This window comes from Oncorhynchus nerka, linkage group LG27, assembly GCF_034236695.1.
Source record: "Oncorhynchus nerka isolate Pitt River linkage group LG27, Oner_Uvic_2.0, whole genome shotgun sequence".
NCBI lineage: Eukaryota > Metazoa > Chordata > Actinopteri > Salmoniformes > Salmonidae > Oncorhynchus > Oncorhynchus nerka.
This window is the reverse complement of record NC_088422.1, coordinates 58,083,037-58,110,340: the sequence shown is the minus strand read 5'-3', so window position 1 is coordinate 58,110,340 and position 27,304 is coordinate 58,083,037. Positions and strand designations below refer to the sequence as shown.

General features: G+C 43.7%; 1 protein-coding gene across 7 annotated transcripts in view; it reads right to left on the bottom strand.

The window, feature by feature from the left end:
* The window catches only part of LOC115112042 (kinesin-like protein KIFC3), a 77,972-nt gene that overhangs the window by 22,913 nt on the left and 27,755 nt on the right, over positions 1 to 27,304 (bottom strand). The window contains exon 1 of one of the 7 annotated variants that reach the window (XM_029638700.2): positions 23,533 to 25,194. The exons of 1 other annotated variant lie outside the window; for it this stretch is intronic. In XM_029638700.2, the coding sequence (XP_029494560.2) occupies positions 23,533 to 23,913 (381 nt within the window). In that variant the 5' untranslated portion in view covers positions 23,914 to 25,194. Of the gene's footprint in view, positions 1 to 18,661; positions 18,772 to 23,532; positions 25,195 to 27,304 lie in introns of those variants that run through there. 5 more of the 7 variants (XM_029638701.2, XM_029638702.2, XM_029638704.2 and 2 more) reach the window with 5 other exon arrangements.

The following is a 27,304-nucleotide window of genomic DNA, read 5'->3' as shown; positions in this document are numbered from 1 at the left end:
AGCATATAACACATTACAGAGTATTACTCTCCATATTTAGAAGCATAGTGGTGGCTGCATCATGTTATGGTATGCCTGTAACCGTTAAGGACTATGGAGTTTTTCAGGATAAAAAATAAATGGAATGGAGTGGAGGAAAGGCAAAATCCTAGAGGAAAACCTGGTTCAGTCAGCTTTCTACCAGACAACGAGATGAATTCCCCTTTCAGCAGGACAATAACCTATAACAGAAGGCCAAATCTACACTGGAGTTGCTTACCAAGATGGCAGTGAATGTTCCCAAGTGGCCGAGTTGCAGTTCTGACTTAAATCTAGCTGAAAATCTATGGCAAGACCTTAGTGGTTGTATAGCAATTATCAACAACCAATTTGACAGTTTAAATAATTGAAAGAAAAATGGGAAATTGTGGTACAATCCAGGTGTGGAAAGCTCTTTACATTTAATTAAATAAATGTAACCTTTATTTAACTAGCCAGGCGCACCAGTTTGAGTGTGTCAAGAACTGCAAACGCGGCTAGGTTTTTCCACACGCAACAGTTTCCCATGTGTATCAAGAACGATTCACCACCCAAAGGTCATCCAGCAAACTTGGAAGTGGGAAGCATCGGCGTCACATGGGCCAGCATTACAAAGTGACACCGAAAGGGCAAAACAAAAAGCATCCAACAACGTTTTATCTGTTCTACGAGTGGGCTGAGGCAGTCGGTAAATAAAATTTAGAAACAATTGTTTTGAGAAATAACAGATTTAACGATGCTCCTATGAAGGCTGTAACGATGAACTTAGCCTTAAGATGCTTGGAAAACTTGGTCCTGTTTGGCTAAGTTCATCGTTAGAATCTTCGTAGGAGCATCGTTAAATCTCTGAGCTGTTTCCCAAAACCATCGTTATTAATGTTGCACTTGAAAATAATCGTAATCTAAATGCCTGCCTCAGGCAGATCACTCGTAGAAAATCTAAGAGTGTCGTTAAGATGCGTTTTGACCTCCCGCTTTACTTTGTACACTGATGATCTCCGCTAACCATAGAATCACATGGTTTATCCGTCTTTGTGACTACCGATAACGAGAAAGTTGACTACAAATACAAAGTTTCCAATGTTGTTGCAATTGATACAAAACAAGTGATGAATAAAAATATGCTTCAAATGAAAATCGAAATTACCGCATTAAAAAATAAAAAATCGGCAGGCTATAGGCTTATTTCAGTCATATTTAAATACATTTAATGTTAATGTTAATGCTCACACTGCCCTACCCTGTGCTCTGACCTCTTTCTCCCCTCTCTCTCCAGATGAAATCTCGCGTCTTGTGACGGCCGGCCGCCCAACAACCTGCCCGCTTGACCCTATTCCCTCCTCTCTTCTCCAGACCATTTCCGGAGACCTTCTCCCTTACCTCACCTCGCTCATCAACTCATCCCTGACCGCTGGCTACGTCCCTTCTGTCTTCAAGAGAGCGAGAGTTGCACCCCTTCTGAAAAAACCTACACTCGATCCCTCCGATGTCAACAACTACAGACCAGTATCCCTTCTTTCTTTTCTCTCCAAAACTCTTGAACGTGCCGTCCTTGGCCAGCTCTCCCGCTATCTCTCTCAGAATGACCTTCTTGATCCAAATCAGTCAGGTTTCAAGACTGGTCATTCAACTGAGACTGCTCTTCTCTGTATCACGGAGGCCCTCCGCACTGCTAAAGCTAACTCTCTCTCCTCTGCTCTCATCCTTCTAGACCTATCGGCTGCCTTCGATACTGTGAACCATCAGATCCTCCTCTCCACCCTCTCCGAGTTGGGCATCTCCGGCGCGGCCCACGCTTGATTGCGTCCTACCTGACAGGTCGCTCCTACCAGGTGGCGTGGCGAGAATCTGTCTCCTCCTCACCACTGGCGTCCCCAGGGCTCTGTTCTAGGCCCTCTCCTATTCTCGCTATACACCAAGTCACTTGGCTCTGTCATAACCTCACATGGTCTCTCCTATCATTGCTATGCAGACGACACACAATTAATCTTCTCCTTTCCCCCTTTCTGATGACCAGGTGGCGAATCGCATCTCTGCATGTCTGGCAGACATATCAGTGTGGATGACGGATCACCACTTCAAGCTGAACCTCGGCAAGACGGAGCTGCTCTTCCTCCCGGGGAAGGACTGCCCGTTCCATGATCTCGCCATCACGGTTGACAACTCCATTGTGTCCTCCTCCCAGAGCGCTAAGAACCTTGGCGTGATCCTGGACAACACCCTGTCGTTCTCAACTAACATCAAGGCGGTGGCCCGTTCTTGTAGGTTCATGCTCTACAACATCCGCAGAGTACGACCCTGCCTCATACAGGAAGCAGCGCAGGTCCTAATCCAGGCACTTGTCATCTCCCGTCTGGATTACTGCAACTCGCTGTTGGCTGGGCTCCCTGCCTGTGCCATTAAACCCCTACAACTCATCCGGAACGCCGCAGCCCGTCTGGTGTTCAACCTTCCCAAGTTCTCTCACGTCACCCCGCTCCTCCGCTCTCTCCACTGGCTTCCAGTTGAAGCTCGCATCCGCTACAAGACCATGGTGCTTGCCTACGGAGCTGTGAGGGGAACGGCACCTCAGTACCTCCAGGCTCTGATCAGGCCCTACACCCAAACAAGGGCACTGCGTTCATCCACCTCTGGCCTGCTCGCCTCCCTACCACTGAGGAAGTACAGTTCCCGCGCAGCCCAGTCAAAACTGTTCGCTGCTCTGGCCCCCCAATGGTGGAACAAACTCCCTCACGACGCCAGGACAGCGGAGTCAATCACCACCTTCCGGAGACACCTGAAACCCCACCTCTTTCAGGAATACCTAGGATAGGATAAAGTAATCCTTCTCACCCCCCTTAAAAGATTTAGATGCACTATTGTAAAGTGGCTGTTCCACTGGATGTCTTAAGGTGAACGCACCAATTTGTAAGTCGCTCTGGATAAGAGTGTCTGCTAAATGACTTAAATGTAAATGTAAATGTTCAATTGATTTAATTCTATTTTGCTACTTGTAGGCTACTGTCTGTAATGCGTCTCAATCCATTTCATCACTAGTAGTCTAACACGTGCACTCAATGATGTGCCAAATCTGTGATTTTGTGCATTTTTATAGGCTAAGCATTAGAATAAGCCACACCAATATTTGCAGTCATAGGTGGTGATATCTCTCTAGTAGCTGATCCGTTGTCAAGTATTGTGAAATAATTATAATGTTAAAGGTAAGATTTGAATGGAGAAAGCTGATCCGAGAGCAGCGCTCCCTTCATTTCGATCCTATCCAGTGGCGGTTCTAGCTTGTATGGCTCCCTGGGCGAACCCCCCCTTCAGCGCCCCCCACCCAGAAAAAAGCACCATTCTGCACTAACTGTAATTTTTATTCAGACATTCGAAACACAAATAAATAATCATAACATTAAAAACTATATAAATATAAAAATATATACAAAAATAAGTAACAAAAGACAAATAGAAACAAATTGTAGTATATAAATACAAATAAAAAAAGAATACAATTATTCCACTATTACCCTATTGCTAACAAAAAACAGTAAATCGCACAAATCGCACAGAGACCTGAGGTCAACCTACCCCTGCCCCTCTCCCAATCTCGTACTTCTGAGTGGGAGACCTTTCCAGCTAACAAACTAGAATCAGGACGCCCACTCCGACAAGGTTAATTGACCCACAGTGAAATATCATTGACGTGACGTGCAAATGAGCGATAGAAAACCGATCATGCAAATGTCACCATTCCGATTTTTGTGGGGGTTTGTGCTGGCGCCCCGTGCTGCCCCCGGCAAGATGCCGCCCATGTCGCCTATACCTAAATCCGCCACTGATCCTATCAGTACCGACACATGCTCCAACAACGCACTTAGAGACCGTTCTCTCTGCGTGGTGTTTTGGGAAACTTATGTTACATCTTCAGATGTTGTAGGAAAGATGAATCATTAATTAAAAAAATTAATTAAAAAACACTCCGGGAAACCGGGCCCTGGACAGTTGGAGGTTAAGTAGCACATTCAGGTATGTACTGTATGTGGTAATGACATCGGGACATTGGTCTCAATGAAATGCCTGTATATTTTTTATTTAACCTTTGTCAAGCCATTCTGGTGGCTCCATCACCACCTGTCCCAAATGGGCCAGAACTTCATCCTATTCGGTCATCCCACTGCTTTCCAGACTCTCCCTGGTCTGAGCCGGGGCACGAGGGTCAAGCCAATCAGACTACACAGGACTGACCTCAAACTGGTCAATACTGACCAAATCAGATTATACCGACAGTGATGAGCAGTTTACAGTTCACAGCCCCACACAGACTGCCCTGATATTAACGGAATCAGTGGAAGAGTAAGGGTCAAGACAGACACACACACTTCCATGTTGTACTACATCACCACACAACACACACAGCAATACAATACTATTCAACTACTGCACCACACACACGCCACATCAATTCATTACTCAACTCTATTCAATAGCTACACATTACAGAGTGGGATACAAAACATGTGAATGCACCCAGTGAGCAAATATAGCAATGCCTGCACAAAGAACCGGGCAGAAACGTCAAAATTCACATCTGTGTGTTTGGCGAGTCCCGTGATTGTGTGAGTGAATGTGTGAATGTGACCACTGATCGTGTGGTCAGTCTGGTTCAACCCTTGTGTGTATGTGGTTGTACTGACCGTGACCCAGGGTTGACCGTTCTGTCGGAGACATGGTGGGTCAGCAGGTCCAGTCCAGTGCTGCTGTATTAGCTAGGCTAATCTCTTACAGCGGGAAGTTCCCCAAAGTACTGGCCACATAGAACACAAGGAACTGTATTCAGCAAGTGTGTGTGTTCATCAATGTTCTGTATGTTGTACTGTTTCCTACAGCAGAATATCCAGAACAGTGGTTTACTGTAAAAAGGTCCTCAGAACTCTTCAACAAAGTCTACAATAGCTACAGTACTATACTAAGTTCGGTCCATACAGGGTCTATCCGGGATCCAGAGCCCATGGATGGATCTCAAGTAAAATGGGTCTTCCTTTCCTTTCCTCTCCTCATCTTATTTCCTTCATGTACACTGATGTGATGAAACTGGACAGCTAAAAGCAAATGCCTAATGTATGGAGTTGCTGTCACCTGTCATTGAGTTGTCACCTGTCTTCAGGTCAGACTATGGCAATGCACCAAATTAACTGGACCATACTCTGGGCCTCCATCTACCCTCCCATAGAGTGTGTATATCAGACTTCACCCTCAGTCTATACATAATCTAAGAACCAATCCTGTGTCCCTGAATGAAACCGTACCCTGTGTGCGACTCCGGAGGGAATCCGGTCCTGTGTGGAGTAGTGGTCTTTGTCTCGATCTTGGTCCAGCCAGCGTTTGTTGATCAGAGATCCCATCCAGCCAATCATCCTGCTGCCCCTTAGCCAGACTTGTGGCAGCCACCCTCCTTCTACAGCCTGAACAACACACACTCTACCATGTGACCACTCTTACACACGCCTATGTATTCCAAATAACTCCAAATTAAATAATTCAACTTGAACACACCTGCAGTCCCTTCCCCAGGCCTGGCGGCCATCATAACATCCTCACTCTACAACCTGACCACACGCTTGACATCCATAGAAAGACGTCAGTATCTGTAGCGACAGGCCATAGTTTACTAGCGGTATGTACAGGGTTAGGTCCCGCCCACAAACACACAGGAAACGCAGAATGGACGTTGCCATTAAATCACAGATCTAAGATCGGGTTATTTAACACCCCAACCTAACCTTAACCATTAGGCTGATTAAATAATACCTGACCCTGGACCAGTGGTAAGAGGCAACCTCTACCTTCTCCACTTATTTACCCATAATCCTTTAAACCCCACAACAGATGGCCTCCTTCATAAACACCTCATCTTCCTCTGAGGAGAAAGATCAAGGTGTCCCTAACCACAGATCTCGGATCAGATCTATCAACAGGGACCCATCTTCAAATCCTAGCTTTTAGTATTAGGCGGGAATCCAAAACTGATGTCATCATACTCTCCGGGGAGACTGGTGTGTTTACTTTAGGGATTTTGTCCTCACTTGTCTCCCCTTGTCCACCCCAACCTGCTGTTTCTCCCTCTGACTGCAGGAGAAAGGTGGGTGGCCTTTTGATCTCTGCTTCTTTCCCTCCCTCTTATCACCTCATTTCCTCTCTTTCTACACTCTGAATTCACAGCTCAGAGCAAAGTGTCGGGAATGTTAGAGCCTAAGACTGTTGTGCCAGAAAAATTAAAAGCGTTCTCATTATTACAATGTTCCAGTGAGATCAGGCACCCCCTGTGGCTTTTCCTAGGTAGTAGAAAAGGAGTCGGTAGAGGCAAGGTCATGTTTGTGTAGATCTGTGGTTAAAGGCAACTTTTACACTGAGCTTCTGATACATGAGGCGATACAGTATAGAGTTGTGGATGCCTTTGTGGTAAAGGCAGTTCTCTGCCAGCCCCATAGAGGGTGTTATGTGCACAAAGGACAAAAAAAAGAAAAGAAAGAGTAAAGTCACAGCTTATCTGGTTATTTACTGCTTCCAAGGTATTGTCCTCACGGAAACATACACACACACCTGACAGGTTTCTAGGTTACCACGCTCTCCATGGTCCTTTGAGCACAAGGCATGGTGTGTAGGATAAGGTTACACACTCCTGTCGGCACTCTGCCTTCTATAGTATCAACTGTCCCCTCAATGCACCAGGAATATTGCAAAAAACTATTTAGCTCTAGTACAGTGGGTGATATCAATGTGCTTGTGTGGGAGACTACTGTTGTGGAACAGGGGGATGACAGGAGGGGCTGGCTAGCTGTGAGGAGCTAATGTTGCACCCCCCCCCCCAGCCAGTACTCTCCCTCCTACTTTAACTAGTGTTTAGCTTCACCCTGCCAAAGCATAGCATTCTAATAGTTGATGACAGCACAGAGGAAGGGCTTAACATAAAGCAGAGAGGATAAGATGTGACTCCCCCCATCCCCCTGCCTCTCTCTCTCTCTCTTACTGTTTGTATATCCCTCCCTCAAGTATTTTCATCCCTCTTATCGCTCTCCTTCCATTTGAGTGTATCCTCTGAGTATCCCTCCCTACTCTCTTCCTCTCCACAGTATGTGAATCTCATTAGCCCAGTTCCAGTTGTCCCTGTTAAGACTCAGCTATATATAAACTAGTGTAAATATAAAATAGTATGTAGGTATATATATGTGTATGTACACACACACACGTAAAGGACAAACTACACCAGGAACATGATAGTGTTATGATAACGCTAGAATAATTCCCTGGAGATGCTGGGTTCATGTTTTACTGTTGTGCTCTCGTGGCTCATGAAGCCGGGGTACCTGAGCCAGGGTGTAGTGTGTTTCATCTATAATTCCCTGAGGAACAGTGGCTACCCTGAGAACACCTGTGTGTCCCCGCTAGTTTCTCTGTATATACAGTTGAAGTTGGAAGTTTACATACACCTTAGCCAAATACATTTAAACTTTTTTCACAATTCCTGACATTTAATCCCAGTAAAAATTCCCTGTCTTAGGTCAGTTAGGATCCCCACTTTAGTTTAAGAATGTCAAATGTCAGAATAATAGTAGAGAGAATTATTTATTTCAGCTTTTATGTCTTTCACATTCCCAGTGGGTCAGAAGTTTACATACACTCAATTAGTATTTGGTAGCATTGCTTTTACATTATTTAAACTTGGGTCAAATGTTTTGGGTAGCCTTCCACAAGCTTCCCACAAAAATCCCAGTTAGGAGGAATGGGCCAAAATTCGCCCGACAGAGCTGGTTTAACTGAGTCAGGTTTGTCGGCCTCCTTGTTCGCATACGCTTTTTCAGTTTTGCCCACACATTTTCTGTAGGATTGAGGTCAGGTCTTTGTGATGGCCACTCCAATACCTTCACTTTGTTCTCCTTAATCCCTTTGGCCACAACTTTGGAAGTATGCTTGGGGTCATTGTCCAGTTGGAAGACCCATTTGCAACCAAGCTTCAACTTTCTGACTGTTGTCTTGAGATGTTGCTTCAACATCTATTTTGTGAAGTGCACCAGTCCCTCCTGCAGCAAAGCACCCCCACAACATGATGCTGCCACCCTCGTGCTTTACGGTTGGGATAGTGTTCTTTGGCTTGCAAGCCTACCCCTTTTACCTCCAAACATAACGATGGTCATTATGGCCAAACAGTTCTATTTTTGTTCCATCAGATCAGAGGAAATTTCTCCAAAAAGTATGATCTTTGTTCCCATGTGCAGTTGCAAACCGTAGTCTGGCTTTTTTATGGTGGTTTTGGAGCAGTGGCTTCTTCCTTACTGAGCGGCCATTCAGGTTATGTCGATATAGGACTTGTTTTACTGTTGATATAGATACTTTTGCAGCTGTTTCCTCCAGCATCTTCACAAGGTCCTTTGCTGTTGTTCTGGGATTGATTTGCACTTTTCGCAACAAAGTACATTAATCTCTAGGAGACAGAACGCGTCTCCTTCCTGAGCGGTATGACAGCTGCCTGGTCCCATGGTGTTTATACTTGCGTACTATTGTTTGTACAGATGAACGTAGTAGTGCCTTCAGGCATTTGGAAATTGCTCCCAAGGATGAACCAGACTTGTGGAGGTCAACAATTTTTCTTCTGAAGTCTTTGCTGATTTTTTAAAATTTTCCCATGATGTCAAGCAAAGAGACACTGAGTTTGAAGGTAGGCCTTGAAATATATCCACAGGTACACCTCCAATTGACTCAAATGACGTCAATTAGCCTATCAGAAACTTCTAAAGCCATGACATCATTTTCTGGAATTTTCCAAGCTGTTAAAAGGCACAGTCAACTTAGTGTATGTAAACTTCTGACCCACTGGAATTGTGATACAGTGAAATAAGATAAATAATCTGTCTCTAAACAATTGTTGGAAAAATCACTTGTGTCATGCACAAAGTAGATGTCCTCACCGACTTCCCAAAACTATAGCTTGTTAACAAGTAATTTGTGGAGTGGTTGAAAAACGAGTTTTAATGACTCCAACCTAAGTGTATGTAAACTTCCGACTTCAACAAATAAACGTTCCTTTTTTAGGACCCTGTCTTTCAAAGATATTTGGATTTTTATGAATTAACTTCACAGAAAGTGTTTAAACACTGTTTCCCATGCTTGTTAAATGAACCATAATCAATTAATGAACATGCACCTGTGGAGCGGTCATTAAGACACTTAAAGCTTACAGACAGTAGGCAATTAAGGTCACAGTTATGAAAACTTAGGACACTAAAAATAGACCTTTCAACGGACTCTGAAAAACACCAAAAGAAAGATGCCCAGGGTCCCTGCTCATCTGCGTGAACGTGCCTTAGGCATGCTGCAAGGAGGCATGAGGACGCAGATGTGGCCAGGAAAATAAACTGCAATATCCATACTGTGAGACGCCTAAGACAGTGCTACAGGGAGACAGGACGGACAGCTGATCATCCTTGCAGTGGCAGACCACGTGTAGCAACCCCTGCACAGGATCGGTACATCCGAACATCACACCTGAGGGACAGGTACAGGATGGCAACAACAACTGCCCGAGTTACACCAGGAACGCACAATCCCTCCATCAGTGCTCAGACTGTCCGCAATACGCTGAGAGAGGATGGACTGAGGGCTTGTAGGTCTGTTGTAAGGCAGGTCCTCACCGGCAACAATGTCGCCTATGGGCACAAACCCACTGTCGCTGGACCAGACAGGACTGGCAAAAAGTGCTCTTCACTGACGAGTTGCGGTTTCGTCTCACCAGGGGTGATGGTCGGATTCACTTTAATCGTCGAAGGAATGAGCGTTACACCAAGGCCTGTATTCTGGAGCAGGATCGATTTGGAGGTGGAGGGTCCATCATGGTCTGGGGCGGTGTGTCACAGCATCATGAGACTGCCTGTAATGACAACAAGCTCAATCTCAACACTGTGCGTTACAGGGAAGATGTGGTACCCTTCCTGCAGGCTCATCCTGACATGACCCTCCGTCATGACAATGCCACCAGCCATTCTGCACTTGATTTCCTGCAAGACAGGAATGTCAGTGTTCTGCCGTGGCCAGCGAAGAACCCATTTCTCAATCCCATTGAGCACGTCTGGGACCTGTTGGATTGGAGGGTGAGGGCTAGGGCCATTCCCCCCAGAAATGTTCAGGAACTTGCAGGTACCTTTGTGGGAGTGGGCTAACATCTCACAGCAAGAAATGGCAATCTGGTGCAGTCCATGAGGAGATGCACTGCTGTACTGAATGCAGCTGGTGGCCACACCGGATACTGACTGTTACTTTTGATTTCGACCGATTAATCAGAATGGCCGATTTAACTTTTTCATAACAATCAGTAATCGGTATTTTTGGACACCGATTGTGGCCGATTTATTTATATTTTTTTAACCTTTATTTAACTAGGCAAGTCAGTTAAGAACACATTCTTACTTTCAATGATGGCCTAGCAACGGTGGGTTAACTGCCTTGTTCAGGGGCAGAACGACAGATGTTTACCTTGTCAGCTCGGGGATTCGTTTTTGCAACCTTCGGGTTACTTGTCCAACGTCTAACCAACTTGCCTTACATTGCACTCCACGAGGAGCCTGCGTGGCAGGCAGACTACCTGTTACGCGAGGGCAGCAAGAAGTCAAAGGTAAGTTGCTAGCTAGCATTAAACTTATCTTATAAAAAACTATTAATCTTAACATAATCACTAGTTAACTACACATGGTTGATGATATTACTAGTTTATCTAGCGTGTCCTGCGTTGCATATATTCGATGCGGTGCCTGTTCATTTCTCATCGAATCAGAGCCTACTTTGCTAAACGGGTGATGATTTAACAAACGCATTCATGAAAAAAGCACCGTCGTTGCACCAATGTGTACCTAACCATAAACATCAATGCCTTTCTTTAAAATCAATACACAAGTATATATTTTTAAACATGCATATTTAGTTAATATTGCCTGCTAACATGAATTTCTTATAACTAGGGAAAATGTGTCACTTATCTTGCGTTCCGTGCAAGCAGTCAGGGTATATGCACCAGTTTGGGCCATCTGGCTCGTTGCGAACTGTGTGAAGTCCATTTATTCCTAACAAAGACCGTAATTAATTTTCCAGAATTGTACATAATTATAGACTGAAGGTTGAAGGTTGTACAATGTAACAGCAATATGTACTTAGGGATGCCATCCGTTAGATAAAATACGGAACGGTTACGTATGTCACTGAAAGAATAAACGTTTTGTTTTCGAAATGACAGTTTCCGGATTTGACCATATTAAATGACCAAAGGCTCATATTTCTGTGTGCTTTTATGTTATAAATAAGTCTATGATTTGATATTTGATAGAGCAGTCTGACTGAGCGATGATAGGCAGCAGCAGGCTCGTAAGCATTCATACAAACAGCACTTTCGTGCATTTGCCAGCAGCTCTTCGCTGTGCTTCAAGCATTGAGCTGTTTACTTGAAGCCTATCAACTCCCGAGATTAGGCTGGTATAACCAATGTAAAATGGCTAGCTAGTTAGTGGGGTACAAGCTAATAGCGTTTCAAACGTCACTCGCTCTGAGACTTGGAGTAGTTGTTCTCCTTGCTCTGAAAGGGTTGCGGCTTTTGTGGAGCGATGGGTAACGATGCTTCGAACATCCAATAGTCAAAAGGTATATGAAATACAAATGGTATAGAGAGAGAAATAGTCCAATAATTCCTATAATAACCTCAACCTAAAACTTCTTACCTGGGAATATTGAAGACCCATGTTAAAAGGAACAACCAGCTTTCATATATTCTCATGTTCTGAGCAAGGAACTTAACCGTTAGCTTTTTAACATGGCACATATTGCACTTTCACTTTCTTCTCCAACACTTAGTTTTTTTGCATTATTTAAACCAAATTTAACATGTTACATTATTTATTTCAAATAAATAATGTATTATATCAAGTTAAAATAAGTGTTCATTCAGTATTGTTGTAATTGTCATCATTACAATTTTTGTATTTTTTATTATATATATATAATACATATATATTTTTTTTTAAATTGGAAGATTAATTGGTATCATTTTTTGGTCCCGGTATTGATATTGAAAAATCATAATCGGTCAACCTCTAATTTCGACCCCCCCTTTGTTCAGAGACACATTTCTGTTAGACACATGTCTGTGGAACTTGTTCAGTTTATGTCTCAGTTGTTGAATCTTATGTTGGTACAAATATTTACACATGTTAAGTTCGCTGAAAATAAATGCAGTTGACAGTGAGAGGACAATTATTTTTTGCTGAGTTTATTCATTCATTCATATATATATATATCTATCAATCTATAAATATACACACACACACACACATAAATATACACACATTGCTCAAAAAAATAAAGGGAACAGTAAAATAACATCCTAGATCTGAATGAATGAAATATTCTTATTAAATACTTTTTTCTTTACATAGTTGAATGTGCTGACAATAAAATCATACAAATTATCAATTGAAATCAAATGTATCAACTCATGGAGGTCTGGATTTGGAGTCACACTCAAAATTAAAGTGGAAAACCACACTACAGGCTGATCCAACTTTGATGTAAATGTCCTTAAAACAAGTCAAAATGAGGCTCAGTAGTGTGTGTGGCCTCCACGTGCCTGTATGACCTCCCTACAACGCCTGGGCATGCTCCTGATGAGGTGGCGGATGGTCTCCTGAGGGATCTCCTCCCAGACCTGGACTAAAGCATCCGCCAACTCCTGGACAGTCTGTGGTGCAACGTGGCGTTGGTGGATGGAGCGAGACATGATGTCCCAGATGTGCTCAATTGGATTCAGGTCTGGGGAACGGGCGGGCCAGTCCATAGCATCAATGCCTTCCTCTTGCAGGAACTGCTGACATGTTTTGGGGCTGTTGCTGGGCAACACGGACTTTCAACTCCCTCCAAAGATTTTCTATGGGGTTGAGATCTGGAGACTGGCTAGGCCACTCCAGGACCTTGAAATGCTTCTTACGAAGCCACTCCTTCGTTGCCCGGGCGGTGTGTTTGGGATTCATTGTCATGCTGAAAGACCCAGCCACGTTTCATCTTCAATGCCCTTGCTGATGGAAGGAGGTTTTCACTCAATCTCACGTTACATGGCCCCATTCATTCTTTCCTTTACACGGATCAGTCGTCCTGGTCCCTTTGCAGAAAAACAGCCCCAAAGCATGATGTTTCCACCCCCATGCTTCACAGTAGGTATGGTGTTCTTTGGATGCAACTCAGCATTCTTTGTCCTCCAAACACAACGAGTTGAGTTTTTACCAAAAAGTTCTACTTTGGTTTCATCTGACCATATGACATTCTCCCAATCTTCTTCTGGATCATCCAAATACTCGAGGCTTTGTTACTTTGGTCCCAGCTCTCTGCAGGTCATTCACTAGGTCCCCCCGTGTGGTTCTGGGATTTTTGCTCACCGGTCTTGTGATCATTTTGACCCCACGGGGTGAGATCTTGCGTGGAGCCCCAGATCGAGGGAGATTATCAGTGGTCTTGTATGTCTTCCATTTCCTAATAATTGCTCCCACAGTTGATTTCTTCAAACCAAGCTGCTTACCTGTTGCAGATTCAGTCTCCCCAGCCTGATGCAGGTCTACAATTTTGTTTCTGGTGTCCTTTGACAGCTCTTTGGTCTTGGCCATAGTGGAGTTTGAAGTGTGACTGTTTGATTTTGTGGACAGGTATCTTTTATACTGATAACAAGTTCAAACAGGTGCCATTAATACATGTAACAAGTGGAGGACAGATGAGCCTCTTAAAGAAGAAGTTACAGGTCTGTGAGAGCCAGATATCTTGCTTGTTTGTAGGTGACCAAATACTTATTTTCCACCATAATTTGCAAATAAATTCATTAAAAATCCTACAATGTGATTTTCTGGATTTTCTTCTCTCATTTTGTCTGTCATAGTTGAAGTGTACCTACGATGAAAATGACAGGCCTCTCATCTTTTTAAGTGGGAGAACTTGCATAATTGGTGGCTGACTAAATACTTTTTTGCCCCACTGTGTGTGTGTGTGTGTGTGTGTGTGTGTGTATGTATGTATGTATATATATATAAAAATCATCATGATATGGCCTAAAAATCATCAATTGAAAAAAAAAAAAAAAAGTGAATTGGCCATTTTTTTCAATTATATTTTATATCAACAAGCCCTTCTTCAAGGGGGGCTTCAGGCCATCTGACTGTACAGTAGGAGCTAGACAGTGACAGACTGCCTGACCACAGGAAGCTTGTGCATGTGTGTCTTTGTCTGTTGGAACTGTCCTGTCAGACTTCCTAGTCCCTACAGCCCTGTCTGTTTTAAATAATGTATGTTATAGGCTGGTAAATTAAAGAGCTCTTTGTTAGTGATACAAAGCCTGGGAGTACTATACCTCAGTCCTCATACATTCGTCTGTTAAAGCCCCCCTTAGAGGAGAGTGAGTTCAAAAAAACGTGTTTTGATGTTATTAAAACTCAAACTTCAGAATTCAAATCCTTACCCCTTGATCAGTAATGTTCCAATAACCAGCTTTATGGTTCCCAGGTAGAGCCTGCGCAGACAGGGCATGGATCTGTAGCTGTGTTACACTGAAAGTCCTCGTCACACGATGAGACTGAGAAAAGGGGCTTGCTGGTCGACTTTCTCTTTTCCGATTTTTTTAGCCATGAACGGTCTTTATTTAATTGCAATATTTTGACTGCATTTCATTCATTGTTTACTGTGCCTGGTGTCTTTCATTCTATGGTCCGCTCCCTGTTGTCGTAGCAGAAGGACGCACATAGCTTTGGTCTCTGTAGCCCGAAACATGGATTCAACACACATACATATCACGCAGATTAGAACATATACAGTGCCTTGCGAAAGTATTCGGCCCCCTTGAACTTTGCGACCTTTTGCCACATTTCAGGATTCAAACATAAAGATATAAAACTGTATTTTTTGTGAAGAATCAACAACAAGTGGGACACAATCATGAAGTGGAACAACATTTATTGGATATTTCAAACTTTTTTAACAAATCAAAAACTGAAAAATTGGGCGTGCAAAATTATTCAGCCCCTTTACTTTCAGTGCAGCAAACTCTCTCCAGAAGTTCAGTGAGGATCTCTGAATGATCCAATGTTGACCTAAATGACTAATGATGATAAATACAATCCACCTGTGTGTAATCAAGTCTCCGTATAAATGCACCTGCACTGTGATAGTCTCAGAGGTCCGTTAAAAGCGCAGAGAGCATCATGAAGAACAAGGAACACACTAGGCAGGTCCGAGATACTGTTGTGAAGAAGTTTAAAGCCGGATTTGGATACAAAAAGATTTCCCAAGCTTTAAACATCCCAAGGAGCACTGTGCAAGCGATAATATTGAAATGGAAGGAGTATCAGACCACTGAAAATCTACTAAGACCTGGCCGTCCCTCTAAACTTTCAGCTCATACAAGGAGAAGACTGATCAGAGATGCAGCCAAGAGGCCCATGATCACTCTGGATGAACTGCACAGATCTACAGCTGAGGTGGGAGACTGTCCATAGGACAACAATCAATCGTATATTGCACAAATCTGGCCTTTATGGAAGAGTGGCAAGAAGAAAGCCATTTCTTAAAGATATCCATAAAAAGTGTCGTTTAAAGTTTGCCACAAGCCACCTGGGAGACACACCAAACATGTGGAAGAAGGTGCTCTGGTCAGATGAAACCAAAATTGAACTTTTTGGCAACAATGCATAGTGTTATGTTTGGCGTAAAAGCAACACAGCTTATCACCCTGAACACACCATCCCCACTGTCAAACATGGTGGTGGCAGCATCATGGTTTGGGCCTGCTTTTCTTCAGCAGGGACAGGGAAGATGGTTAAAATTGATGGGAAGATGGATGGAGCCAAATACAGGACCATTCCGGAAGAAAACCTGATGGAGTCTGCAAAAGACCTGAGACTGGGACGGAGATTTGTCTTCCAACAAGACAATGATCCAAAACATAAAGCAAAATCTACAATGGAATGGTTAAAAAATAAACATATCCAGGTGTTAGAATGGCCCAGTCAAAGTCCAGACCTGAATCCAATCGAGAATCTGTGGAAAGAACTGAAAACTGCTGTTCACAAATGCTGTCCATCCAACCTCACTGAGCTCGAGCTGTTCTGCAAGGAGGAATGGGGAAAAATGTCAGTCTCTCGATGTGCAAAACTGAGAGACATACCCCAAGCGACTTGCAGCTGTAATCGCAGCAAAAGGTGGTGCTACAAAGTATTAACTTAAGGGGGCTGAATAATTTTGCACGCCCAATTTTTCAGTTTTTGATTTGTTAAAAAAGTTTGAAATATCCAATAAATGTCATTCCACTTCATGATTGTGTCCCACTTGTTGTTGATTCTTCACAAAAAAATACAGTTTTATATCTTTATGTTTGAAGCCTGAAATGTGGCAAAAGGTCGCAAAGTTCAAGGGGACCGAATACTTTCGCAAGGCACTGTATACACACACATGCATAGATATATGAGTGACATGGTCAATACGCTGCATTTCAAACAGTCAGGAATAATCTAATCAGGGTTTGTAAAATTATACCTAGGCTAAATATAAGCCTTCCACAATCATAAGTAATAATTAAATTATTTTATCAAAATAGTTTAACCTGCTTTTTTGCAATAATCACTGATCCGGCTTTCAAGTCTATGAAAATGACCTTTTTGTTACAAATTTAACCAGAACCATGCACAACGCACTAATGATGAGCAGGTTGACTTTTATTGTTATGAGTCTTGTCCTGGAGACAGAACTGAGTGATTTCCCATTAGATAAGCCAACTGCAGTGTCAAAACTGGCAATATTGTAAAAATTAATGAAAACAAAAATGAATCTTAAAGGGATACTTTGGATTTTGGCAATGAAGCCCTTTATCTACTTCCTACGAGTCAGAATAACTCATGGATACCATTTGTACGTCTCTGCATCCAGTATGAAGGAAGTTGGAGGTAATTTTGCAAGCCATTGCTAACTAGATTTAGCAATGACTAGAAGTCTACGGTATTTACTAGCATCCTAGCAGTTACCCATAGACGTCCAGTCATTGCATTAACACTAGCTAGCAAATGCGCTAACACTAGTTAGCAACCTCCAAATTGCTCTTAGAGGTACAGCATAAAAATGGCATCCACTGGTTCATCTGACTCTGGGGAAGTAGATAAAGGGCTTTATTGCCAAATTCCAAATGTATCCCTTTAGTTTAAGGTCGGCGTTAGGCATTAGGGTTGGCAGTGTGGTTAGGGTTAAGGTTAAAAATCAGATTTTATGACTTTGTGGCAGTGCTAGCTAGTGACCACTCTGCAAGAGCTGCCTCCAGAACAATATTCACGACAAAAAAAAACACTAACCTGCTAATAATGACCAACTTCTTATAGCAGGTACTATAGAAAATGTAAGGAAAACCCCACCCAAAAACTGTCTATTGTTGATATAGTCACAAAATGTTTTGCATGACAGCAATCAAGTTTATCGTATTGGCTGTAGTCTTGAAAACTTGATTGCTGACATGCCAAACATTTTGGGACTATATCAACAACGGACTAGTGAAATGCATACCAATAGAAAGTTTGAGACCTACTGTTTGTTAAAGGAAATTCCACCCAAAAACTCTCTCTCAAGCACAAGCCCACATGCTTGTGAGTAGCCAGCTAATCTATTTGCTTGCTAACAAGGTAGAGCAGTTGAACTGCTATGAATACACCCTCCTGTCCGTCTCCAACTGTTTGAACAACATAGCCTGTTCACTTTGTTTAGATGTTGAAATCAAGTGGCCTACCTGGATAAGATGCCAGTTTCTTAGATTGAGAACAAGTTGCCAATTCCTTATATAAATGAGTATTTTTTATGTTCATTGCACATGTATAAAACAAACTAGATAGCTAGCACATAACAGTATGTAGCTAAAATGCTGTTGGTGGACAAGGAGATAGCCTGAGACAGAAAGGATAGACAGACAGGATAGACACAGCGTGCCAGACAGGATAGACATAGCATGCCAGACAGAGAGAAGGCAGGACTCTGACAGAAGGAATCTGCTTCCTGTTATAATGAGCACATCACAGAACCCTTACTTAGAGGGTTCAATTCCCCCCTCTCTCTTCCGCGCTCATCCCCCTCCTCCCACTAAACTGGGTCAAATCATTCAGTGGTAGCTCAGCTCAGCCACCATGCGTCAAGTGTCAGAAACTGTCTGCTCAAAATCACACAGCTCTGGGAGGTTCAGGGCTGTTTTTACTGCCAACACACACCACAGACATGAATCTGAATAAAAACCCAATGCATCAGAATACGGTTGAGATTAATTCATCAGCACGACATCATATAGACTGGGATTACTAGGTATGGGTAAAACCTTAACAAAGACAGTGGGAAGAGGAGAGAATCCTACCATACAGGGACAATCAGTCAACAACAGAGAAACACTATAACTGCCCTTTTTTTCCTTCTCCTGCAGTTATTCTATCGCTTTTTATTTCTCTCCATCTAACCCGAGTGGCTACCACTCATACCTCACTCAACATGTCCCCCTCCTCTCTTCCCCCCATCTTTCTCTCTCCATTTCTCACCCCCCATTCCTTTTCCTTAAAATCTGTAGGATACTCACCTCCCTCCCTGCAGTCTCTGTGTCCTGATCATCCCTGCATCGCTGTAGAGACCATCTTTACGCGGCAGAAACACACTTACACACACTCGCCAATCAACACACCCCCACAGCTCACTGTCACTAGCCAGCCCCCCTTCTCTAACACACATACACTCTCGCTGTTCCTTAGTAACAGCAGAATTGGAGCCACCCTCATTCTTCCCCCTCCAATCCCATCCCTTTAATATATATATATATTTTTAATCGCTCGCTCTGCAGTGGAGGTATAAATATTTTAGCTACAAATGAAGCGTGGCTCTTCTGAGTTCTCCTCCCCCTGCTTGCAATATGTAACAGAACTGTGTGTGCGCAAATATGAATTTATGAAATACTGTCTCCACACATCATTTATTACTTAAAAGGCAAATGGCTCTCGTAACATGCCATACACTTGTTCCTAAACCATACAGTATACATAATTGTACACTGCAATATGCACACGCAAAGAACATATGGTCTCCTATGGCTGCCACCGCTCAAATGTATATTTACCCAAACAAGTAGTGCTGTAAATCACACCGTGTGAGAGCTGCTTCACTGACAATTCACTAGCACTCAAGCCAGAGTCCCTCCCCACTCACTAGAGGCTGCTGGGTAATGGAGTCCTGGCCAGGTCTGTGTGACTACTCATACTGAGGGAAACTGAGAAAAAGGCTGGTGTGCGTGTATACAGTTGAAGTCGGAAGTTTACATACACTTAGGTTGGAGTCATTAAAACTCATTTTTCAACCACTCCACAAATTTCTTGCTAACAAACTATAGTTTTGGCAAGTCGGTTAGGACATCTACTTTGAGAATGACAAGTAATTTTGCCAACAATTGTTTACAGACAGTTTATTTTACTGTATCACAATTCCAGTGGGTCAGAAGTTTACATACACTAAGTTGACTGTGCCTTTAAACTGCTTGGAAAATTCCTGAAAATGATGTCATGGCTTTAGAAGCTTCTGACAGACTAATTTACATAATTTGAGTCAATTGGAGGTGTACCTGTGGATGTATTTCAAGGCCTACCTTCAAACTCAGTGCATCTTTACTTGACATCATGGGAAAATCAGAAGAAATCAGTCAAGACCTCAGACAAAAAATTGTAGACCTCCACAATTCTGGTTCATCCTTGGGATCATTTTCCAAACGCCTGAAGGTACCACGGTCATCTGTACAAACAATAGTACACAAGTATACACCATGGGACCACGCAGCCGTCATACCGCTCAGGAAGGAGAAGCGTTCGGTCTCCTAGAGTTGAACGTACTTTAGTGCGAAAAGTGCAAATCAATCCCAGAACAGCAAAAGGATCTTGTGAAGATGTTGGAGAAACAGGTGCAAAAGTATCTATATCCACAGTAAATAGAGTCCTATATCGATATAACCTGAAAGGCCGCTCAGCAAGGAAAAAGCCACTGCTCCAAAACCACCATAAAAAAAAGCCAGACTACGGTTTGCAACTGCACATGGGGAAAAAGATCGTAATTTTTGGAGAAATGTCTTCTGGTCTGATGAAACAAAAATATAACTATTTGGCCATAATGACCATCGTTATTTTTGGAGGAAAAAGGGGGAGGCTTGCAAGCCGAAGAACACCATCCCAACCGTGAAGCACGGGGGTGGCAGCATCATGTTGTGGGGGTGCTTTGCTGCAGGAGGACATGGTGCACTTCACAAAATAGATTGCATCATGAGGATGGAAAATTATGTAGATATATTGAAGCAACACCTCAAGACATCAGTCAGGAAGTTAAAGCTTGGTCGCAAATGGGTCTTCCAAATGGACAATGACCCCAAGCACACTTCCAAAGCTGTGGCAAAATAGCTTAAGGACAACAAAGTCAAGGTATTGGAGTGGCCATCACAAAGCCCTGACCTCAATCCGATAGAATAATTTGTGGGCAGAACTGAAAATGTGTGTGCGTGCAAAGAGACCTACAAACCTGTCTCAGTTACACCACCTCTGACAGGAGGAATGGGCCAAAATTCACCCAATGTATTGTGGGAAGGCTAACTTGTTTGACCCAAGTTAAACAATTTAAAGGCAATGCTACCAAATACTAATTGAGTGTATGTACCACTGGGAATGTGATGAAAGAAATAAAAGCTTAAATAAATCCCTCTACTATTATTCTGACATTTCACAATCTTAAAATAAAGTGGTGATCCTAACTGACCTAAAACAGGCAATTTTTTACTATGATTAAATGTCAAGAATTGTGAAAAACTGAGTTGAAATATAATTTGGCTAAGGTGCATGTAAACTTCCGACTTCAACTGCATTTACAGAGAAACTAGCAGACACACACAGAAGGTGTTCTCAGGGTAGTTACTGTTCCTCAGGGAATTATAGATGAAACACACTACACCCTGGCTCAGGTACCCCGGCTTCATGAGCACAACGGTAAGACATGAACACATCTCCAGGGAATTATTCTAGTGTTATCATAACACTATCAAGTTCCTGGTGTAGTTTGTCCTTTACTAATTAATCATGTGGCAGATGGATAGAGGACATCAGATGAGTGACCATGAGAGGACAGCACAGTGACCATGCTCCCTCTGATGTTACTTGGAAAATTCCTGAAAATTATGTCATGGCTTTAGAAGCTTCTGACAGACTAATTGACATAATTTGAGTCAATTGGAAGTGTATCTGTGGATGTGGAATAGAAATACCTTAGCGTTCCCTCAAAGTCTTAGTTGTGTAACCAAAGCGTTGTTTAGGGATTTACAGGGACAAATGTCAAAGGAGGGTGATTCAGAGAGAAGGCCCTCCCTATGACCAGGAGGAATGGGGTTAGGGTTGAGAGAGAATGGGTGGGGTGAGGTAAAGGTTGGGCAGTATACAGTATTTTACAATATACCAGTATTGATGCACAGTATTGTGTTTTTACTTTACCTTCTATAACGTACTTGAATGTTTGGTTTGTTAAAAGGTTATATGCCATGTGTAACAGTTTACTCCATTTTTACAGTTTACTTTGCTTCTTCATCTCTGTTCGAACTCTCTCTACATGCTGCTTTTCACACAGACCTAACCCTGCCCTGTCACTAAAGGAGCACATTTGTTGTTCCTCGACCACGAGACACTGCAAGGTCAATGCAGCACATCACATTAAATTTTATTGGTCACATATACGTGTTTAGCAGATGTTATTGCGGGTGTAAGCAAAATGCTTGCCTGCAAAGTTTCTTAAGAGCTAGAAGCGAGGCAGCCCTCCGACAGTTCACCAAAGTGTTTTGCCCTAAATCGCAAGTCAAATCAGATTGTTTGCATATATCGTGCAGACCTACATGGCAGTGTGGAAATGATTTCAAATGAGTGCAGGAAATGCAGATATTGATGAAAACTCATTTTTTTGGGGGGGGCGGGAGGTTGAAGTTGAATTGAACAGTATAAAACAATCAGAACGGAGAAAGACCCATTTAAAATCACTTAGAATGTATGTGTTGCCATCCTAGGGTCACACACTAGTCATAAAGAAAATACATAATTTATTATTCAAAAACATAAAATACTGTCAAACCACCCATTGTTTTTTTTTACCGTGATATGAAATGTGTCATTGGGCCGACAGCCAGAATCACAGCATTGTGAGGGATTAAAGCCCACTTTATCCCAAACACACAGAGCAGAGATAGTGAGGCTGTCCTCAGATTAACAACATGGTTACATAAATGATGATCTGAATCCTTTCCCCCGGAATGCAGGGACACTCCGGCCCACTTTAGCATCAGCACGCATTCTGCCATTACTCATTTCTCATACCACCAATAGATATATAGTCAGCAGGTTAGGAGGGGATTTGACTGGGCTTGGGGGAAGATGGGTGAAAATAAGAAAGACAGGAGGGGGGAAAAACTTTTAAAAGAATAAGGGAGGCTGTCCGAGGGAGGGAAAAGGAGAGAGATGGAGAACAGGAAAATCTATTTGGCTATACAAACCCAAGTGAGCGGTAGGGAGGTAGGAATGGGCGATGGTCATCACATTACTCACTAATGTGAACCTCAAGGTAATCAATGGTGAACTGCCAAGGTCCATAATCACCCACAAACAACCACATACATTCCTTCAATAGCCCAGAAAGGTTAAGACTGCTGGAGCAGCGCTTAGATTATCTCTCCAACTTGGTCACACAAGCACATAATTACTTAAATACTAAACCAACATGGTGCTGCATCTCATTAAAAAGGATTTCAACATAATCTTTCAAATTTTTGGCCAATTTCATGATATCCAATTGGTGCTGCAACTCCCGTATGGACTTGGGAGAGGCGAAGGTCAAGAGCCATGCTCCCTCTGAAATATGACCCCGCCAAGCCGCGCAGCATCTTGACACACTGCTCGCTTAATCCGGAAGCCAGCCACACCAATGTGTTTAAGGAAACACTGTATAACTGGTGACCGTGTCAGCGTGCATGTGCCCGGCCTGCCATAGGAGTCGCTAGAGAGCGATGGGACAAGGACATCCCAGCTGGCCAAACCCTCCCTTAACCCGGACAATGCTGGGCCAATTGTGCTCAGTCTCATGGATCTCCTGGTTGCGGCTGGCTGCGGCACAGCCCTGGATCGGACCCGGGTCTCTAGTGACTCCTCAAGCACTACGATGCAGTGCCTTAGACCGCTGCGCCACTCGGGAGGCCCCAAACCTTGGACTTCTGTACCACAATATTTATGATTGGTACTTCATTAATTAGATTGGTGCCTTATCCGTGTCTGTAATCCCATGCCAGTCTCAAACATACCTGTGCCTACATGCTGGTTTGCACATGTAGCTGCTCTCCCCTCCCTCCTGTTCTGTTTAGCATGCCCTCCCTCTTTCCCCATCTTCCCCTCTCACCTGCAATCGTTTTCTGCTGTCCGGCACATTCTCCAGGCTGCCTTCTCCGCATCCCAGCCTGCCCTGGCTGCAGCGCAGCTCCCCCTCACCTCTATGTTTGCCTGTGAAGTTGCAGCCTGCAGCCTTACTGTCTACAACAGGAGCCCTCTGCCTCTTATCCTGAGAGAGGGCTACAGTCATCCCTCGCTCATTCTCCCTTGGCCCCACACCCCCTCCAAGACCGGGGTCCCTTGACCTGCCTCCCTCCCCTAGTGGAGGGGCCTTGTCCCCATGCAGCATGGCCCCATCTCTAGCCTCTTTATCGCCGGGCTCCAGGGCCTTGTGTCGGCTCTTAAAGAGGCTGTGGATACTCAGTACCACCAGAGTGCACAGCACGTACATGATCCCGTCCGTCCGTGGAGACGGGCAGGTTGGTTCGCTCTGTTCTCACCCAAACAAAGTCCCCCTTGTTTGAATGGGACAGGAACTGTTGAAGTTCCACAGGTTGTTATGATAGCTTATAAGCTGTTATGGAGGGGTTCCATGGTTGAGGTCTAGGTGTGAATGGCAGTCAGAGCTCCAGGCGTATCTTTTGTGATCTGGTCATAGTTGTCATCAGTTGGAGAGCTGAAGACTGAGTGCGAGAGATGACAACAAGTGTATCCACAGCGAGAACAGTTCCAAAGTTCTATCCTGGACTGTAGTGTCTGTACTGTGCAATCTGTACTGCAGCCAAGTTCAAAGACGAAAAGACTACAAATATCCAGTCTACTCTCCTCTTTTACGGTATTCACCACAATACACAACGCCGGTGCTCTTCAGAGGGCGAGAGAGGTTCCAGTAGGGAGTCTCACTTTCTCTCCTGTGTGTGTGTTGATCCCCTGGACAATGGCAGTGCCCTAAATCTCATCAACTGTCTGATAATCCCCAAGTCTGTTCTCTGGTCAGCAGACACAGACGGACGAGAGGTGAGTGAGTGTGATCCTCAGATACACACGGTCACACACACGCCTGCTTTTATATCTCACCTGTGTCACCTCTGTTCCTGTGCCTCTACTAATCCCTCCCACAGAACTACACACACACCACCTTTACAGTTCCTCAGAACAATAAGGTTTTGGACTCTGTCCTGTAGTAAAGGCGATTGCTGTTCCTCTGCCAAGCCGGTGGAGCTCAGGTAACCCAAACCTCTAGGAGCAGACGGCTGGCTAAGTACCTCCAGGTAACTACAGACACACCTCGTCCATCAACCATACACAGAAACTAGTAGATATTAAATCTACACCCAAGCAGATAACTCACTAAACCTTCACACACGCACTTAAACCCTTACAAAACACACACACAAACCCTAAACCGTTGCAAACTTCGAACAGTGTAGGAATGTCTCGGATGTTGATTCATCCTCCTCTGCCCTGCTAATTTATGTTTACAGTCCAGTCCAGGATGGTGTAAAGAAGTTTCCAATTAAATGATTAACAGGTCCAAAGTAATGCCTCTCCCCTTTCCCTCTTCCTGCTGCGAACAGCCGGGGGACTGTCCAGTCCTCCCTGAAAAGTCCCTGGACAGAGAGAGGGGCGATATCTACACCCCTTCACTTGTTCAGTCACTCTCCATCTCCCGCTCCACTCATGCACAGAGTTTACGGTCCTATCATGTGCGGTTCTGCAACTCTCCAGAAAGAGAGAGCGAGAAAGTATCTTCATCCACTCTCGCTCTCACCCTCCCTTCCTGTGTTCTGTCCATCTGTCGCTGCGGGATAAGCACTGGAATGGGACAGAGCCGGCCATGCGCTGGTGATGTAACACATAATACACTATTGATATGGATGCATCTAAAAAAGCAAAACCAACGGAGTGCGGAAAGAGTAAAACATATTTTTTTTTTTAAAGCTTCCCACCTTTGTCCGTTAGGAGTTCCACCATATCAATTCAAACTGATCTCTGGGCTCTGAGGGGCGACCTCGTTAGTTGGTGTCCTGTATGCCTGACCGTCTTCCTGGTACGTGACAACCCTGCACGGTAACGCCATGACAACCGTGCAGCTATGGAACCAGGCCACAATGGGAACTGACAGTGTCGATCACGTCGGTTGAATCGTGATGAGAGGTCCACGGCAGTCAGCGAGGTCACTTTGTGCCCAGCGGTCCTGGTCATTCACAGTTCTGGTTCATTGTTCTGTGACATACTGTAAACATGGAGTGATTCTCTAGCCTAACTTGGTCCTATGGGGCCAAAGGTGAAGTCCTCCGCTTGAGTGGTCACTTTTAGGATCCTAACGAAGGGGACGGGAAGGGACAGGGCACACACACACTTGGGGAGGGGACCCCAGAACGGAGGCTGGCTAGGATGAGCTACTACACACAATGAATAAGACACTATGACTGAATGAATTCCAAACTGCTCAGACCAGTGACCCAAACTAGTTGTGACCCACCAAGTCATCGTGGTCTCAGGGTAAACAATTTTCTGTTTGTAAATCCGTTACACTCCATTTAGTATGATATATTATGTTACGCCACATTATACGTCTTTCTCTGAGACAAGGTTGCTTGTTGGACCATAACAAAGGAGGATTATGGGAAGAATTTATGTTGGTGGTTAGGGGAACTAAAAGGACAAATGTCAGGGAAATTTACATAGCAGGTTAGCTGAATTGGGTTAAGTTAAGAACAAGGGTTAGCTCAAATGTAAGTTGTCCCGGACGCGTCCTCACAACTTCTGGATTGCTAGACCGACCCATTCGCCCCGACCAAATAGGAATTAGACCAAATATTATGCCAAAATGTGTTCCAACAGACCATTTGGGTAACACAATCTACCCACACTCTTTTGGCCCAAATTACCAGCACTATCGTGGGACTCAAAATGGCACTTTCAGCGACCCATGACAATACAGGGCACGTGACAGGCCAGCTGAGCAACCACAGGAAGTGACCTGATTAACAAAAACAGAATGGTTAAGAATTTCACCACCACTTTTATTTATTTACATTTACATTTACATTTAAGTCATTTAGCAGACGCTCTTATCTATTTATTTATCTCACCTTTATTTAACCAGGTAGGCAAGTTGAGAACAAGTTCTCATTTACAATTGCGACCTGGCCAAGACAAAGCAAAGCAGTTCGACACGAACAACAACACAGAGTTACACATGGAGTAAAAACAAACAGCCAATAGTACAGTAGAAAAATGAGTCTATATACAATGTGAGCAAATGAGGTGAGATAAGGGAGGTAAAGGCAAAAAAGGACATGGTGGCGAAGTAAATACAATATAGCAAGTACATTTTTTAAATTTTAAATAAACACTGGAATGGTAGATTTGCAGTGGAAGAATGTGCAAAGTAGAGATAGAAATAATGGGGGTGCAAAGGAGCAAAATAAATAAATAAATACAGTAGGGGGAGAGGTAGTTGTTTGGGCTAAATTATAGATGGGCTATGTACAGGTGCAGTAAGCGGTGAGCTGCTCTAACAGCTGGTGCTTAAAGATAGTGAGGGGGATAAGTGTTTCCAGTTTCAGAGATTTTTGCAGTTCATTCCAGTCATTGGCAGCAGAGAACGGCCAAAGTAAGAATTGGTTTTGGGGGTGAGATAGAGAGAGATATACCTGCTGGAGTGCGTGCTACAGGTGGGTGCTGCTATTGTGACCAGCGAGGTGAGATAAGGGGGTCTTTACCTAGCAGGGTCTTGAAGATGACCTGGAGCCAGTGGGTTTGGTGACGATTATGAAGCGAGGGCGTACAGGTCACAGTGGTGGGTAGTATATGGGGCTTTGGTGACAAAACGG